Source organism: Mustela nigripes, chromosome 12 (genome assembly GCF_022355385.1).
Source record: "Mustela nigripes isolate SB6536 chromosome 12, MUSNIG.SB6536, whole genome shotgun sequence".
NCBI classification, from domain to species: Eukaryota; Metazoa; Chordata; class Mammalia; order Carnivora; family Mustelidae; genus Mustela; species Mustela nigripes.
Genome location: NC_081568.1, coordinates 107,248,504 through 107,262,741, shown reverse-complemented (window position 1 = coordinate 107,262,741; position 14,238 = coordinate 107,248,504). Strand labels below are relative to the sequence as shown.

Below are 14,238 nucleotides of genomic sequence, written 5' to 3'. Positions count from 1 at the left end.
AAATAAGCAAGCTCCAATTTCACCTTATAAAGTAGGAGAATAGTTGCAGCCCTCACTGAAATCATGTGGAAATATCAATCTGGAGTCTTGATTAGCCACATCTGGCCATGACTCAGTCCATTCTATGATGGCTTTGCCCAAAACTTATTTTCCCTCCAATACCGCTCTCGACACTCACCACCTATCAACTGCTAGTAGTCGTCCCACTCACTCTAGACCTCCTCTGTGCCTCCCATGTGTCTTTCACTTGGACAGGGAATATACTGAGATATGCTTTTACACCAACTAATTGTGCTCTAAAGCACATCACTTATACTCTTTGGTCTCAGTTTTCTTATCTATCAAATGAGCCTTAATGATCCTGGAACGTCCACCCAGTTCTGAGCAGGAGCTATGATGGTTGGAAAATATGTGTCTTTAGTAAAGCCATTTAGCTGGGGCCATTATAGTCACAAATAGCCTCAAATCTGGCCATTTGATCTTGTCTTCCAGAAAGGTTATTTTATTTTTATGTGTTTAAAGCATGATTTTATGTACTTAAAATGTGCTACCCATTTTTTTTCCCTATCCTGTTCTGGCATTTCTCTTCTTCTCCTTCTTGTTTTTAATATTCCAGAACCTCAAAAAATGGAAGTGTCTCAGCTGTTTTCTGACGTCTGAGAGGGCCAGGCCTTATTATTCAGTGAGTCTATTCACATCTCTTGCTCTCCCTATGGTCCATGAACAGGTTACTGTGGGATGGAGAAGAGATTCGGTTTTATGAAGTGATGAATTGGTGTTCTGACTAAACCAAATGTTTTGGTGACTGATGGGGTGGAACCCAATAATTCTGCCAAGTTGGGATTAGCACCAGAGCTACTTCCCCCTTGGTGTAGATTCAGCTCAAAGTCATGGTTAAAGAGAGATGAAGGAAATCCAGTATGCAAGAGTGGACATCAATTATAATAACCTCCTAAAGTTTTTTTCAAAGTTTCAAAAAAAGAAAACTGGAAAACCTCATCACACACTTTAACACTCCACTTGTAATTTGCCTAATGGGTATCTTTGTTGAAAACTATTTCTAATGAGATGGATGAAAAGCTAAAGTGGTCAATAGATTGGGCAAAATCAGCCACAAAAAAATGTCCCTAGGGATTTTAAAATTTCATTTCACCACGTGTTTCATATACATAGTTTCTTACCAGTCTTCTCAGTCACAACTTGTTCCTTTGAACTCTAAGAATCAAGGTAAGGCTCAAAATCTTTTTTTACAAAATAATCATTTATCACTCTAGTCTCAAAAGCTGTAAAATGTACTAAATACAAATTTTACTTCATACCTGAGGAATTTAATGTACTTACCTCCTTATTGAAGATGGGGCATCAAAGAATTTAGTATGATTAACACATTCTGTGTTTGTTCTCCTTTTATTTATGCATAGGTTAAGTTTTGGAAGTCACTTTGCTTTTTCAGTTTGTGAGAGTATTTGTAGAGGAAATAACTAGCAGGGGTCAACAATGTATAGTACAGGGTTCCAGAAAACTGGGTCCCTCTTGCTCTATGCTAACTACTTGGATCAAGTACACAAAGTAATGTGTCCACATAAGATACCACTTCTTAATGAGGTCGGCTCCTCTCTTAGCATTCCTTACTGGTCCACAAATACCAATTTTAACCAACCCAGTCCTTTGGCAATGGCTGAGGCAAAAGATATCAGTGTTATCTTTATATATTTCCAAGGTAAAGTTTTCCTATCTTTCTCAGCCCAAGTAAATATACAGCTATGTCTTCTCTATATTACAGATGATGTGAAAAAACGTATGTTTCATGGGTAACAAATGGCACCTCTGTTTTATCAAAACTACTTCTCTGGGAAGTAAGGGTATTTTTCGAGTCTTCTATACAGAGCTGGAAATTCAGAGTTGCAAAGCAAAAACTGAAGGACTTCATTAAATATCATTAAATGATATCCAACAACAAGGTGATATGAAGAAAATCAAGTCCACTTATTTTACAAGAATGTCAAGGTCCATGATTAAAATGAGCCCCCAACCAGGCAAAGGGCTGGTCTTCAGTACAAGGAAGGGTCTTTTGTCTGGCTATAGCCTTTGACACTTGGGAACATATAAAGTTGAATAACTTAAGAAATCCTGAGTGGGGGAGGAAAAAAAAAAAATACCTCCCGGAAAGCACTTTTACACTGTGGATTACACTGTGGCTGTGGCCTCTGTACAGTATCTGCCTTATCTGGTGCTGAGACAAGAAGTACATGTGAGCAGTTCTCATTCAGGAGGAAGCTGACTTCCAAAGAGAGGTTAAGTGGCTAGCTCAAGTGAAGAGAGCTAGGCAGGGGGAGATCCAGGACTGGAACGTCAAAAGTTAGTGACTCCAGCCCACTTTATCCCACTGTGACACTATCTCTACTCTGCTGGGGACAGAAAAAAAAAAAAAAAAGTGTTGCTGGAATTATCTATCAGTGGAACAGACATTTGTACTACTTGCAGTCATTTGGGGAAATGTTTCTGGTTAACAGTAAGAAACATTTGCATCTCTTGTTGCAGAGGTCAGCAAGAATGGGGTAGGTATGGGATTCATTCTTTTTGGCAGCCATGCCCTGGAGGGAAAGGGGAGCCAGCATTATCTCACTGACAAATAGAAAGGAACAGCAAGTTTTACACCCACTGGCTTTAAAACGACAGCCAGTTCCCCTTGTGACGTCTACCTCAAGCTGAGTAATGCACTTGAGAGCTGTTTTGCCAGCCTCTCAGAATGTAATCTTTGACCCCTTTTATTTGGGATCCGGTGACACTGAGGCATCGGAAAAATGATACACTGCCAGGATAAAAACAACAGCATTTACCCTGCTTTTATTTTTCTTCACATTCAAAGATGCAGAAGCCAATGCTGTTGGTAACTCTGTGTGACAGTGTGTGGTGGAAAGGGTCATGTCAGCATGCATGCATGCCTACTTACTTCTGTATGGCCAGAACATTAACCTCATCTTCAGAATGTTGGTTGATGACTAGCTTTTCCACCTTGATAAACTACTTGTGCTCACTGGTTAATATTCTATATCTCCCAATCATCTATTTACTTTCTGATAGGTCAGGAGGTCAGGATCTCACAAACTTCGCTCCTGAATAACTCCCATGGTTTCTGCTGTACTAAAAAACCACCAATATCTTTATAATATTTTTCTTTAAACTGACTCACTCTAATATTTTAAAAGATTATATCACTACTGTAGATGGATGAAGAATACATTATTGGGCTTAAATAGATGGCAGCTATAAAATGCATATGCAATCAATACAAAACAGTGCTTTAAAGTTTATGAAAATATTGATACCTTGTGCTAAAGGCTCTGAGTGTGCGACCTACATACTCTATTAAAAATTTTTTTAAAAAGGAGGGAAAGCAGGGGACATTATAAGAAGTATTAAATATATGCAAACACTAAATCAAGATTTCCTCTTTTGTGTGATCAGAAAGATTGAAAGAAAACTGACCCAAAGAATCAACTTTTCATTATGGGAATCAGTATAGTGATGTTGGGTCATTGAGCTATCTTGTGTCTTCTCTCACTTCGGGAAATACTTCAGTTGTAAAACATGACAAAATTTGAATTTTTTTTTTCTAAGTAGGCTCTGCGCCCAGTGCAGAGCCCAATGAGGGGCTTGAACTCACAATCCTGATATCAAGACCTGAGCTGAGATCAAGAGTCAGATACTTAACTGACTGAGCCACCCAGGCACCTCTGAAAGAGCATTCCTATTGCTCACTTAGACCCTAGTGAGGAGGAGAACCGAGACAAGGGCGGGTGTTCCTTTTCCTTCACAGCCAATTCCATTCAACACAAAATATAAATTACGTGCTCAGCTATTTCAAGTAGTTTATTATCTTATTTGGTGAGGAGAGACAAAGACATTTGAGATAAATAACTACAAACCAAGTCAATACTCTTAAGGGGGCATGCTATGTAATCAGGCATGTAAGAGCACACGAAGAGCCTTTGGGTTCCTCTGCATGAATGAACCACAAACCACTCACCCTGTAGATAGACAAATTAGCAACGGGCCACATCTGGATGGAAGCAGCCCCGAGGGACTCAAGGCATGGTGAGCAGAAGGAAGAAAAAGAAAAATGGGATTTCTGGTCTCACTCTCCTGCTCCAGGGGCACTATCAGTATTCAAGGGAGGAAGAGAAGCCACACTCAGAGTCCTGAAGAATTAGACCTTAGATACTCTGTTTGATTTTCCATGATCTGATGGTATTTGTTGTCACAGGTATGGACTAAGGAGGGTGTTAGCACAAAAGTATCCTGCAGAAATAGCAAATAAAACAAGATTATTGACATGTATGGCAAGTGTTTTAAAGAACCGATTTTTATAACACAGATAATTATCAAAATATTAAAGAAAAAAGTTTTGCTTCTTGTTTCAATCATTGTTCAGTGGCTTCATACCCATTTTCTAGCAAATAACAATGGCAAATGGCCAATCTCTTTCGAGATGAAGACTGTATCATGCTAGACATTAGACTTTCAATGTGTATAGACTGAGAAAATACATAATGATCAAAGTCTTCTATTAATTCAGTGATACAAGTAAGTGAATTTATATTTTATTCATCACCTCATCTACAGAAATTTAAAAAACAGTTCTGTGTGTGTATGACATAGTATTTATTTAGTCTACCCATACTGAATGTGCATATGGATTTACAGACCCCTCACAATAAATTCTGCTACCCCTGGGGGTCCAAGACCTACTGGTTGGTAACCTCAGAGTAGGACAGGCTTATGATTGATGACAGTGGGGAGGGCCTGGGGCACATCTGCGGGTCCTCCATTGCTTTTATCATCTTGACCCTCACACTTTCTTCCTGAAACTCTGCACTCCTCTGTTTACTGAAAATATTTTCTGTATAAACTTCAACAAGTTGGTTATGATTTTCCACAGTGGGAACATTTTTTTCATGTTAAAAAAATGAATCTGCTTTAATTGGAGACCTTCACAACTGGGAGAAAAGTCATTTTAATTCCAGAGGTATCAGGTCTTCTGCTACCCTTACATTAATATTAATATGTTAGTCCTGAAGCTAAGTGGTGAACACATGGTTGTTTGCTGTATGACTCTGTATACCTCTGTGACATCCCTATTTAATAATAAATGAAAGCACAAGAATTTCCTGCACAGTTATAGCTCTTTTCCTTGACACTGTTATCACAACAAGCCAAAAAAATCTACTAATAAAATTACTTGCTGCAAAAAGCATAGTGAAGTAACATTGTAAACTTACTTTCTGACTGTTTTCTGGAATTTGAACTCATTTGTCGTTTTATCAGGACTTGTGATTCAAAATGTGTTTGTGAACTTTTGCCCAAATGTGCATTCCTTCTTTTGGGTCTGCTTTTTGTGTGATCCTAAGGACCTTCATGACTTTCTTCCAAGCAGTGTCTTCAACAGGTCACATATATGTTCCTGAACTCACCCCTCTCCCCTTGTAGCAGGAGATCTTCCTCTTCCATGGCACAACTTACAATAAACTTGTTTACATTTGCTGTCTACAGGTACTAATAATGTCCTAGCCGGTTCCAATCCACTTCACTCCAACTTGGCCCTGTGATACCACGGAAAGTGCCCTTGTCACTGTCACAAACCACTTCCACATGGGCCAAGAGGCCACTTGTTGGTTCTCAGCTCATTTGCTTTCTCAGTTCATCTGACATGTTGACACTTTAAATGGTTTCTTAAGACTGTTTCCATTACACTCACCTATTTATTCATTCAGGGACCCAAAGAACAGAAGAGTAAAAAAGACTGGGTTCTCATGTTTATGAATGACCGTGACAGAGAAAGAGAAACAAATATGCAGTTATAAAGGCCATGGACACTAGATGTGCTAATGCTGTGGTGGGGAAAATAGCGTGTGAACACAGGACCAATGAGGAATGCCTAATCAGGATTTAGAAGTTCAGGGAAAGCTTTCTGAGGAAGTGACATTTAATCCAAGACTGGGATGATGAATAGGAATTAGTGAAAGAATGGAGTACGTGTAGTGAGAAAGGATACCCAAGACAAAGGGAAGAGCACATGCAAGGACTTGGAAGTGAAGAGAACATGGAAGTGTGGAGTAACGTAGTGTCAATAAAATGCAGAGGGTTTTTTTGTTTGTCTGTTTTTGTTTGTTTGGGCAGGGGAACAGTAACAAAAGAAAGAATAAAAAAAAATGTCATCAAAGTAGGGAGGGATCACATCATGAGAGTCCTCATAAGACAATTTAAAAATATTGGACTTTTTAATTGAAGGCCCTGGGGAGCAAATGAGGAATGTGGAACTGGAAAATGATTGAACCAGGAGAAAAGACTGGTCAGGGGTAAGGTTAGAGGGCAAGATTCATTAGGAATCTGTGACACTGATCTAGGCAACAGTGGTAGCGTTAGTGGTGGTAGTGTTAGTGGGGGTAGAGAAAATTGGCCGTTAGAGGAAGAAGCAACAGAGTTGATGATTGGAAGGGGGCCAGGATGGAAGAAAATGTCTGGTCATGAGATGGAAGAGTCAGTAATAACAATGATCATAAGGTTGGTGCTCTTCACCAATGTGGAAAGCACCCAAGTAGGAACGACATGTGGTTAAAGGTAGAAGCAGAATGATGAGTTTAGTTGGAGCTTACTAATATGTCAAAAGCAGAGACACACTTGGACAAGCATTGGGGACCTTGAAAAGGACTGGCTCTCCTCTGTCTCTCTCAGAGATAAGGAATGAAGAAATAATGAGGACTTGTCTGTTCCTAAGAGCTTTCTCAGGAAGCATGTCTAAGTGACCCCTAACCTAAGATGTAGAGTGTGGGCATGACATGCTTCTAGCCTGGAATCCACCTTTCTTCTTAAGCAGAAGGACACTTTCCAAACTACAGACAGACAGAAGCCACAGCTCCAGATCCATGGCTCTGAGAACTAGGGTATCAGGGAATCTCTAACAAGAATCAGACATATAGTGACAAAGGACACACGACCTCATTGCCAAGTTTTTGGTAATCGGCTTTAAGAGGCCTCAGGAGTCATAAAGGATAAGGAGTTTAGGGGAAGCAGAAGTAGCCATGAAATAGCTAAAACCCGAATCGGGGGCTCTTGTCCTTTCACAGGATCCTGACAAGGTCTTGGCAATATATCAGGTTTGGGATTAGCAAACCGGGCCAAGTTGGAATGAGGATAGATGAAATATAAGGAAAGAAAAAGGTTCATTTTAAAAATCTCAGCTTTGTTAGCTTGTGCATTTTATTTTGCATTTTAATGGTGCATATCATTTTCAGTGGAGGTCTTGTTTCTTACAAGATCATTGCTTTTGCAATCTTATGTGGAGCAAAACGTAAAAAAGGAATATATATATATATGTGTGTGTATATATATATATATATGTATGTATAGTGTATTTCAGTCCCTTTTAAGAAATCATTTAAATTGCTAGATGTTTGTTTTATGCCAATAGCTTCCCAATATGTGTCATTTTTCTATTTTCAACCTGAGTTTTCCCATTTATATTCCCATTATTTGTCTGTCATAAGGCTACATCTCCCTCTATGCTAATACTTCATATGCCAACACAACCTGCCTCATCAGAAGGCTATCAGTGCATTGTGAATGCACTGTTTTACTTTAGGGAGTTGGTTGGGAATTCCCAGAAAATTATCTTTAGTATATGTTGAATGCTGAAACTTCATTTGCAAATGAGTCCCTTTCTTCTACAATTAGAACTATGACAGGAGCAGCAAGGATGAGAGCTTGTGGCTGACCTGAATTTCTGTAAGCAGAGCAGTCAACATCCCCACAGCGCCTTGCACAAGGGTGGCCACCTCCCTCTGCTCTATTAGTCATCATTAGCGACACCAGGGAGTGGTTTAACTCAGTTTACAAAAAAGCAATTGTTCTGAGTCTACTCTCAGGGGACTGTTTTGTCAGGGGCACCGGCTCTATTGCATCAGGCACCAGACTGTGCCCACCTCTCCTTCCTGATAGTTCTGGTTCACTGGGATTAGCAGTAACAATCCTGGACCTTTAATGCTGCTCTTCTTGGGCACCAGGCACTGTGCTAAGTGCCATTTCACATGAGCTCATTTATCTTCAGAGACACCTGTGATGTGAGATTATTGGCTGCGTTTTAGAAATGACAAAACTGAAGTTCAGGGAGAGGAAGACATTACCTAAGGGTCACCCTGAACGGAGCTTTGAACTCCACTGTTTGAATCTTCAATCTGTTCTCTTAATCAGAATCTTGAAGCTGAAATCTCTCAGGCACTGGACCAATAGCCTGTTCCCAGAGGATGCAGGGGACAAGAACTCTTGGATCCTACCCCAACTCTTCTTTTGTTGCTTTATATACTGAGGGTCAGTGTAGAACTCAGTGAAATAAGAAATCACAGCCATGTTTTAAGAACAGTTCTGAAGTTCTGCATTTGCTCTGCTCTCTCAGTAAACCAGCTCTTTACCTGACATGGAATCCAGAATTGCCTGCTTTGTATGCTCTAGTGACTGACTAAAAGAAAAGCCTCACTGATTGGCTACGAAGTCCAAAGTCTTATGCCAGTAATTCTCGATTAGATGACAGGATCATATAACAAGACAACAGGCAGCCAGTATAAGTCCACTGTACTCCATCTTTGACATCCCTTTATTAGTCACCTTGTTATGCAGGAATGTCCCAGGACAAAAGACATGGGCAGGTATATTTTGTTAGTGTGAAGGTTGGAAACAATTATAAGAGTGGGGACCTAGTGAAGAGATCACAAGCGATCGAGTGAGACAGATGGAGAAAAAACAAATGTAGCAGAAATTTGAAGAGAGAGAGAGCTCTTATTTGTCGCATGTTTAAAGGGCAACTAATCAGATTTAATTGATTACAGGCCACTCTAAAGAACCACATGCTGAGACTGGCTACAGTTTTTCCTAATGACAGTTTTACAGTTAAGAAAATATCACTGTCTTCATTCTAGAGACAGCTATCATTTCACAATTCAGAGAAAATGTTGTGAGAATTTATTATATAGCATGGAAAACTTCTGGAATCAAACCATTATTATCTAATAGATAAAGGAAGCCCAGATTATAGAGGAGGAATGTGTATTAGCCACAAACACTTAACACAAGGGGTTTCCTGCACTGGACTACACTTCAAAGTTTTTGAACACCAAACAGCAAAACAAAGGAGTCTGCCATTTTGATGCTGCAGATAGCCTTTCTATTCTGGGAAAAACAACCCACGATGCTTGTTAGTTATGAATAATAAAGCAAATATCTCTGTCGTCGAAGCCAAAATAATAATCTGGATTCAGACCCTTTTAAGCCCACAGGATGGCTCTTCCATTTAGTTGCATAAATCAGATATGATTTCACAGAGTTTTCTTTCTCTGCAGATGACTTTTGGGGTAGAGGAGAGCAGAGTCCAGGGCAGAAACTTGCTTTTGTTGTTATATGGATTTAGGTTGCTTTACAATAGCATATTATTGTTTATTGTTGGGAAGACCGTATCAGATCACACAAGTCTATGGTGTGTATGCGTGTGTGTATGTATAATAAATGCACATGCTGGGGAAATTAGAGGCTCAGTCAGTTGAACCTCTGCTTCTTGATTTCGGCACAGGTCATCTTGGGGTGATGGGATCTGACCTGTATTAGGTTCCATGCACAACAGGGTCGGCTTCAGATTCTCTTCCTCTCCTTCTGTCCCCCCTGCTCATGCTCTCATGCTGGCTCTCTCTCTCTCTCTCTCAAAAAATAAATTTAGAAAAAAAAAATAAATAAAAAAGCCTGTGTTTGTTACTGTTCCCATATGTCAAGATCTTAGTATCAAAGAATCTGAAGACTACAAGAAAGTTGGGTATGTTTAAACTTGACATTTTATAAAAAGTTCTTGATTGGGCTTGGTACAGCTTAAAATGGTTTGTAGATGCCCCCATACTTTCTTTAATAAATGGCCCAACAGCCCTAGTTGGGGAGAAATAAAGTGATATTGAACCATTTGCCTGGTTAAGTATATAGATTAAGGCTGACCCAGCAGAAGAGTGTGGGGGTTTCCTTGGAGAATTTACAGAATCTTTTCTCAAAAGAAATCCTGGAATATGCAATGGGTCAGGAGGCAAAATTTAGGATAAGGAGAGGAGGAACTTTTCCTTTGAGTCTCATGATGACTGGGCTTAGTAGAGGAGAAGAGTAGAGGAGAATACCACTGAGAAGTGTGCATATGAGTGTGCTAGATGGTAGATGCTGATAAGCTGGTTCTTGTAATATGATCACACGTGACTGGTTACTCCCTATGGGTCTGGCCACAGTATATTAAATGAGTCAGTGAAGTACACTTTCCTTGTAGTATTCCCAACCTTTCAGGTTTTCAAGTAGCTGGTGTGAACAAAATGATGACTACAGAATGACCACCAAATTCAGCAATCCGGAAGTTATTAGAGAGCTTGATAAGGTCTTATTTAAAGTAAGTAAGCTTGATCTGCTGGGCTACGGGAATCAAAGAAGGTTGGCCACCCTATTTTAGGATGAAGCAGTACAGTGGGGAGGCAGTATGGTGGGGCAGGAGCAGCAGCTTAAGGAAACCTATTCTAGGCAGATCAAGGAGTAAGCAGTGGTCCACAGAAGGAGCAAAGACCTAAGATGCGAACCATATGGATGGCTGAAATGATAAATGATGACCAGGATGCACCTGAAGAGGGAACAACCCAGTGGTCACATAGGGTGATGGCTGAGGTCTTTATTTTGGATATTTAAAAACACGGGGGCATAAATACCTCTTCAAAACAATGATTTCATTTCCTTTGGATATACATCCAGAAGTATGATTACTGGAACACATGGTAGTCCTATTTATAATTTCCTAAGGAACCTCCACACTGTTTTCCATAATGGTTAAAGCAATGTGCATTCTCACCAGCAAAACACCGAAGTTCCCTTATCTCCACATCCTCATCAACACCTGTTATCTTTTGATTGTTTGCTGACAGCCATTGTAAGAGGTATGAGGTGCTATCTCATTGTGGGTTTGATTTTAATTTCCCTGAAGATTAGTGATATTGACCATCTTTTCATATCCCTGTTGAGCATCTGCATATCTTCCTTAAAAATATGTCTATATGGTCCTTTCTCAATTTAAAAATTGTTGTTTAAATAAATATAAATTCCTTATATATTTTATATATTAATTCCCGATTAGATATGTGATTTGAAAATATCTTCTTCCACTTCACAGGTTGCCTTTGCATTTTGTTGATAGTTTCCTTCACTGTCCAAAAACTTTTTAATATGATTGTAGTTCCATTTCTTTATTTTTGCTTTTTTGCTTTTGCTTTGTATCCATTTCAAAAAAAATCATTTTTAAGACCAATGTCAAGGAAATTACTCCTTCTGTTTTCTTCAAGGAGTTTTATGGTTATAGAGCTTACATTTAAGTTTTTAAGTTATTTTGAGTTGATTTTTATGTACAGTGTAAAGATAAAGGGTCCTATTTTGCTCTTTTGCATGTGGCAATCCAGTTTCCCAAGACAATTTATTGAAGAGACTATCTTTACCTATTAAATATTCTTGGTGACTTGTCGACAATTAATTCATTACTATTATTCACAGCAGCCAAAATATAGAAATACACTAAGTGTCTGTCAACAGATGAATGAATAAAGAAAATGTAGTATATATACACAATGGACTATTATTCAGCCTTTAAAAAGAAGGAAATCCTGTTATTTGAAAAAATATGGATGAAACTGGAGGACTTTACGGTGAGTAAAATAAGCCAGACACAGAGCGATAAATATCATATGATCTCAATTAAATGTTTGATCTCAAATTAAAAAAAAAAAAAAAAAAGACCTCCCTGAAAACATGGAATCCAAGTAGAAACATGAAAATAAGGAAGGGATTATGTACGTATTATCTGAAGGGAAAAGCATTTCAACTAGAGGATCAGCATGTTCAAGGCACAGTGATGACATGACTGTGGGTGGAAGAAAGATAGAGCAAAAGAGGCACTGTAGGAGGTAAAGCCAGAGACATGGAGTTGGGAGCAGATCATTAAAACCTTTTCAGAGATGGTAAAGATCTTGAGTGTGCAGAGATGGCACAGAAGAGTTTTGAGCAGAGAAGAAACATGACCTGATATTTTTAAAATTAAATATTTATTTATTTGAGAAAGAGAGAGCGTGTGGAAGAGGTGGAAAGGGGCAGGATGAGAGGGAGAGAGAGAATCTCAAGCAGGCTTCACGCTGAGCACAGAGCCTGACACGGGTCTCAAACCCAGGACCCTGAGATCATGACCTCAGCCAAAATCAAGAGTTGGATGCCCAATGGACTAAGCCACCCAGGCGCCCCTGCTCTGATATTTTTAAATGGTTACTGGTTGCTATGGGAAGAGACTGCAGGGAGACTAATCAGGAGTTCCATATGTACTGCCAGGTAAAAGAGGATGTTCGCTTATTCGAGCTCTGAAGTTGGTAAAAAAGAAAAAAAAAAGTCAGATTCTCAGTATCTGTTGCTCAGGAACTGGATGGATATAGGATGCGAGAGAAATAGATGAATCAAGGATATCTCCAAAAGAGGTTTTGCCTGGGCAGCTGAAGAGAGCTGTTATTTAGGAAATAGAAAAAGCTGGTAAAGAAGTATGTTTGAGGAGAAAATAAAGCATTTAAAGTTAGATTTACCATTTCTATTGTACATCCAAGAAGAGAGGCCAGGAGGCAGTTGGCAATTTTCATCCTGTAAAAGTTACTTAAAGCAATAACTAGATGAGGCCACTTAGCCAACAGTGTGAAGAAGTCTGAGGACTGATCCCTTTACAGAGATTGGGAACATTAGAAGGAAGCAAAAAAAAAAAAAAAAAAAGGAGTAAAAAGGAATAGCCAGTGGAACAGGAAGAGAACCAAGAGAAAACAATGAAGCAGAGACGAAGTGTTTTAAGTTATGAATGTTTCTATGCGACTAAGATGAGAACAAAAATGACCCATGACTGTAGCACAGCTCCGTTAAGACTGTGACTTGGAGATTTAGAGATATTCTAAATCTAGAGTGGTTAACTAATTAGGTAGAATAATAACCTATGTATTAATAAGTCAACTCAAGGTGAAAATACGTGGATCTGTTAAAAAAAATAATCAAAAATGACATATCTGATCAAGATATACCACCAGTGGTGGCAGAGGGCATATGCTGAGGAGTGGTCTGTCTACAGTTTAATTCAGCTATTATTTGGAGCCCCTTCTAGAAAAGTGGAAAGTTGATTTATAGTTATGGGAATTAAGGGAGGTCATACGGTCTCTCTCTGTTGACACAGTCTCCAACACTGAGGCCATCAGAAAGACCATCTCAATGACTATTTTTCTTTAGTTGAAGTTAGTTATAAGGAATCCATTTACTCAGTTTTATTCTGTTCAGATTTTTGTTCTTATCTTGGCACTTCGGGATATCTGTGAATGCAATTGGTAGTGAGTCTAAGAGATGGAGTTTGTTCAAGATGGGCACATTTCTCTAGTTTGTGAATTGTGGGCCAAAAATGGAATGGTAGCTCTGAAAATGAAAGCCAGGCACAGAGGTTTGTTGTTAACTTTCATGAAGGGCCCTATAACAATTTAAGTGTCTCACCCTTCTGGGACTAAAGACATCATGCTTTCCCATGACCTGAAATGGAAAATCATTCTAGTGTTTCTGGGACAGCATAGAACACACACTACGTGAAGCTGTCATAAAATATTTTACTTGTTTTATCTTACTTTTTCCTCCTGCTAGTTCCCTTTATTTTGGCAAGAGGTAGGATGTGATGACCTAAATGAGGCTTTTCCACATCTAATTTCCAGATTTGGGGACAAAAGGTTTACTTTCCTCTTTAAAAACATATGAACTGAGGGGGAGGAGTCAAGATGGCGGAGAAGTAGCAAGCTGAGACTGCTTCAGCTAGCCGGAGATCAGCTAGATAGCTTATCTAAAGGTTGCAAACACCTGAAAATCCATCGGCAGATCGAAGAGAAGAAGAACAGCAATTCTGGAAACAGAAAAACAACCACTTTCTGAAAGGTAGGACCGGCGGAGAAGTGAATCCAAAGGGACGGGAAGATAGACCCCGGGGGGAGGGGCCGGCTCCCGGCAAGCGGCGGAGCAGCCGCGCACAAAATCAGGACTTTTAAAAGTCTGTTCCGCTGAGGGACATCGCTCCAGAGGCTAAACCGGGGCGAAGCCCACGCGGGGTCAGCGTGGCCTCAGGTCCCGCAGGGG

General features: G+C 39.6%; 1 protein-coding gene across 7 annotated transcripts in view; it reads right to left on the bottom strand.

Annotated features, from left to right (window-relative positions):
* Window positions 1–14,238, bottom strand: part of XRCC4 (X-ray repair cross complementing 4) — a 337,294-nt gene that overhangs the window by 60,395 nt on the left and 262,661 nt on the right. For 4 of the 7 annotated variants that reach the window (XR_009407544.1, XM_059418186.1, XM_059418184.1 and 1 more), the window contains one exon: window positions 3,868–4,302. The exons of the other annotated variants lie outside the window; for them this stretch is intronic. Coding sequence is in view for 1 of the 4 variants with exons in the window: in XM_059418188.1 (XP_059274171.1) it covers window positions 4,287–4,302 (16 nt within the window). In the remaining 3 variants the exon portion in view is untranslated. Of the gene's footprint in view, window positions 1–3,867; window positions 4,303–14,238 lie in introns of those variants that run through there. 7 annotated transcript variants of the gene reach the window in all.